This window comes from Pundamilia nyererei, unplaced genomic scaffold (assembly GCF_000239375.1).
Source record: "Pundamilia nyererei isolate P.nyererei 1_Seehausen unplaced genomic scaffold, PunNye1.0 scaffold00018, whole genome shotgun sequence".
NCBI lineage: Eukaryota > Metazoa > Chordata > Actinopteri > Cichliformes > Cichlidae > Pundamilia > Pundamilia nyererei.
The window spans coordinates 1,685,600-1,690,411 of record NW_005187419.1 but is presented as its reverse complement, the minus strand read 5'-3'; the positions used below and the strand labels follow the sequence as shown (position 1 = coordinate 1,690,411).

Genomic DNA, 4,812 nt, shown 5'->3' with positions numbered 1-4,812 from the left:
GCTCTGGTGAATGGGTCTAGGTGGGTGTTTAGCCTTACCCAATTTTAGCCCCAAACATACCCCCACAAACGTATTCCTTATTCTGTCACCTGCAAGACAACTGAAGCACTTCAGCAGTCTTATAGCAGATGTTGATTTCCCATTAAGCTAAAAGCGAGATGCAGCGCTTTCTGGGCAGCTCATGGACACCTAGGTTTCCCAAAAAAAAAAGTACTGCAGTGGGCTGGTCCCGGTCAGGACGCTGAGCCCTGCTCTCTCAAACGTTGCTATTAAAAATCGCTCAACCGATTCTCGCCAACAAGAAGATACACTGTGTGTGTATATTATTATATTTGAATCAACATAAACAGCACTGCGCTTTTAAAATAAAATAGAGTTGAGCCCGCACGCTGCAGAAACTTGCGTGCAGGCTGGGAGAAAGCACTGCAATGCAGACAGCCCAGTGCAAAGGGGGATCGCCGTGCGCACCTTATGCAGGACCGACGTGGTTTGCTTCAACACTTTTCGTGCTTTGAAATGTTCAGTAGCCAAAAGCAAGCCGTGAAAATGAAATCGTGTCCGTTTAACACAATGCCCGGTTTCGTCGCAGCGTGCGTTGCCCTTCAAACATCCCAACATCTCAGGCTACATTTTGCCCTCCAGTGGTATTTTTCACTCATCAGGTTATCGCGTGTTAGAATGCAACTTTTTCGTCAGCGTATGATCCGACACTAAACAGTCTGCAGATAATGCATGTATATACACCCTGAAATATTTTAATCATATTCTAGCAAGCGACAGTAGATGAATAATTGCTGTTTCACAAGACTTACGTGATGAGCAATGTTGAACCCCCCAAAACAAGAGGCATATGCTCAGTGTTTTGCAAGTCATCCTTCACTTAGGACACGTTTATCCACATATGCTATGTTAATTAGATCGTAGATTGTTCTGCAGCATCCTCTCACCCCCCCTTTAGCCCAACTTTAACTCGCGCTGCTCCAACTCCTCTTCCCGGGATCTCGGGCAGCCTCTACCGGGGCGGGGACGCGCATCGGTTGCTGGTGCTGATGCTGCGCTTCGCCGAGAGCGCGCACTTTTCTTTTATATCCTTTTAATGGTTTTATTTACATGACCGTAATGGAATGCAATAGCTCCTGTATGGTGGCAATCAACATGCTTTTCAGTTTTCTGCATAAGCGGTGCGCTTGCAGGCAGTTCAGACAGGATTCAGATGGGTCCCGTACGCAGGAGCCTGGGTTTTCAAATGCAGAAGAAATTTGATAGGCGGAGAAAAAGAAACAAAAAAACTTTTAAAATCCGCAGCTGTCAGGTGTTCTCCACAGCAACTAAGAATACAGTGATTTCAGTCCCCAAATCAATATCGTGAGGCTGGTCAAAGTGATCAGTTTTCAATCAGTTTTCGATTAAATATCAATGTTCTGAATATTCATTCCTCTTTTCTTTTCCTTCATATTTCATATCATCCTTTGGCACTGTTTTCATGGCTTCCACTTGTCCGGTTGTGCCCCGTGTTTTCGAGGGTTTGGTTAACGCTTTCTCTCCGGGAACGCAGACGTGAACTTCTTCCAAAAATAAGATGACGCTCAGTAATATCCTTTACCAGCAGCAGAACCGCAGAGTTGGCTATGACAATCACATCTGACCAGTAGGCTGCACTGTTCTGCTTGATGCTCGTGTGACCCTTGTCCAGGTATTTCGTGCAAGTGCAACCCTCACAACAGAACAGGTCATAGCCTGAGGATGCCAGTTGTGGCTGAACTCAGATTCATCCCTGGAGACTCACATGCACAATGGAGTTGGGGCGGGGTGAGACTGATGCGGAGGAGAGGGATTTATGGCGATGGGTGGCACACTGACCACAAAAGGGGGGGGGGGGGGAGGCTTTGGGATTAAGAATTGGGTTTATGGGACGGCAGTGCGTCAGTGATGATGTGAGATTGAATGCCTTTATCGTGGGATTTACGTGTTTTCAATCAAATCAGATTGTCTGTTTGTAAGCTGCAACTATTTTCACTCCCGAAATACCGTAAAAGTACAGAATTATATCTGCAGAGAGAAGACAATGGCAAGCAGGAGAAATTGATACGGGAGAGTAAAATAGGACATCAAATCAGCACCAGAAAGTGGCTGCAAATAGTCTCCAGGCTTTGCATATGGATTTGTCTAACTGACAATAGACAGAAAGCAAAGTTTCTACAGTCACAGTAGAAATTTCTTGAAACCCCCTACTACCCCAAATATTCAACTGAGGTTTTAAAGTAGTGGATTGTACAATAATCAGTAATATTTTACAGATGTACTTGTTTCCGATAAGATGACCTTAATATTGAGAGGAAAATAAAGAGTTTAACACCCTCACACAGCTTGGATAATTTATAGTTCAGTATACTGTAATTTATGGTAAGGCAGCAAGCAAAGAGGATTACTTAATTTCAACGGGCATTATTTTAGATATAATGTGGAGCATGCAGTAGATGCATGCAGCACATCTGCACCTAGCTTATAGATATGGCTGGCTGGAGGCCATCTCATTCTCTAATTACCTTTTATATTTGACCTTATAGTGACTTTAGAGAGCCGATGATAGCCTAATGCTGGCTGAGGTTAAACAGTTCATCTGGATAAAACAACTCAATGTCAAAAGTGATAAATGATTAATATGACCAGTTCGTGGTGGACTTTCCAGATAATATGTGTGAGGGTTTTTTGGAGGGGGTGTTGTGATTCTCAATGGTTCTCAATGGTCACGATTAAAAAAAAACTATTAAAATATTTTAAATATTTTGTTAAAATGCTCTTAATTAATCCATAATAGGGAAAAACTCTACTTCACTTTACATTTAGTTGTTACCCCAAGTAATATACATTACAACTCAGGTAACAGAAAGAGAACTTAGACTTATTTAATTAACGTGTATTTTTTTTTTAATGTGCTCATGTGCAGCATTTTTGCAGGTTAGGTACAGGAGCAGTTACACAAGAGTAACAGCAAAACTGCACAATTCACCACTAGATGTCAGATATGGCTCATACTTGGGTCGCTGCTTCTCACAGTACAGTGGGTCTGCTCACATTACAACACTTGAGCAGCAGTTTTGCTGGTTGCCATCCAACTATCTCACACAATCTGTTTGTTTTAACTCTGTTTTGCAGGTCTTTCGAAACATTTCATGTTGTCAAAAATGTTCAAAATTCTAAATTCTAAATGAATAAAAGAGGGAGCTTTCATTTGCTAAAATTAACCTGGCACACCTTAAACCATACACAAACAATTATTTATAATAAAGAAGTAAGAAGGTATTTCCATAATCATGTATACATCAGTCTCATGCTTTTTTTTCTTTTCAATTCAATTCGATTCAATTCAATAAAACTTTATTGATCCTGAAGGTTGACCCCGAAGGAAATTGGGTTTTCCCATTCAACCTGAATCACAAAATATTCTCTGTCTTTAAAAAACACACACATGCAAAAACAAACTGACAATTGGAGAACTATGATGGTCTTGTTTCTCACAAAGCCCTGGATTTTAAAATAACCTTTTGTGCTTTGGGATCACATTTTACTGTGGTCTGCACCCATTAGCACAATGTGTATTTTCCATAGGGGTGCCACTCCAGAATAAAAAGGACATGTGCTATAAGGGTACGAGGGTACACTGTCGAGCCCATATCAGAGGGCATATAAACACACATTTACGCATAAACAAGGGTCATGCCTAGATGTTTCCAAGAGATAATTTTGCTGACCTGTTACCATAGAATAACACTGTCATGAGGATGGATGGAAGGATCTGGAAAGGTTTCTATGGTAAGTGCTGTCTTTATTTATGTGTAGCTGATATGTTAACGCAAAACAGATGTAAATAATGCTGGTGGTGTCTGGTTTTCAAATGTTTGCCAGAAACCTGATAATTCAGCAAGATAGTCAGACACTGATGAGACAGGTGTTTATTTTTATCCCAAACTATGGGAACCTGGTGTCCCTCCATACTGGTGGGTAAAGGGCTGTAAACAGAGCAATTAAAACAGCTTCCTTTCAGGTGTCCATACACTAGTATGACCTCCTGCTGGTGAGGGCCAATCCCAGCTAAAAGTGAGCCCAGCGGGGGATTTGCAAACTAGTACAGGGTTCCTGGAGGCTCTCCCCCAGTGTTAGCTCAAGACAGCTGCCACAACCTCTTTAACCACTCACACCAAAAGTGGATGCACCAGCTCAATTAACAAAACTAGAAGCAAAAGGAAGCACTCTTTGTCCAAAGTAACAGAGCCCTTCATCTAGTCTTTGCAAAGCTCAAAAATTAGATTTGTTTTTTTTTGTTCTTGTTAAATCTGTGCAAGCACCTCAGTTCAAAGAAAAATTTGGTTTTTGAGAGGTTGTGTAGAAGCTATGCGTGCGTTCTGGGAGAATATAGTTGACTTGCAACTTGATTTTGCTAAGAAAAAAATCTGTCAAAGGGTCAGAAAAGAAAACTCGTGATTTCTGGCTTTCTCTTTTCTGAGGATTAGAAAAAGTAAAGTAAAACAGTGATTAGTGAGCTCTAATGGTGCTGGTGAGTAGATGTGGCTGCTTTTGGACAGAATCTGACTAGTGCGTTCCTCCATGTTTATAGTTTTAATGCTGTGTAAGGAATAATGTGGCCATGGAATCATGAGAGTGGTATAGATTCTGTTGAAATTTCAAGAAGCAAAATGTGTTACACAACACTTTTATGTCCTGTGTTTGAAGTATTTGAAGTATTTATTCAGTATTTCAGTATTTATTTTTTCATGCAATCAATCACCAGCAACACTTCAGACACAAGCTGTG

General features: G+C 41.1%; 1 protein-coding gene across 1 annotated transcript in view; it reads right to left on the bottom strand.

The window, feature by feature from the left end:
- Positions 1–1,735, bottom strand: part of cntnap1 (contactin associated protein 1) — an 18,121-nt gene extending 16,386 nt beyond the window's left edge. The window contains exon 1 of the mRNA XM_005726057.2: positions 813–1,735. Within this exon, the coding sequence (XP_005726114.1) occupies positions 813–873 (61 nt within the window). The 5' untranslated portion in view covers positions 874–1,735. The remainder of the gene's footprint in view (positions 1–812) is intronic.
- Positions 1,736–4,812: the final 3,077 nt, after the last annotated feature.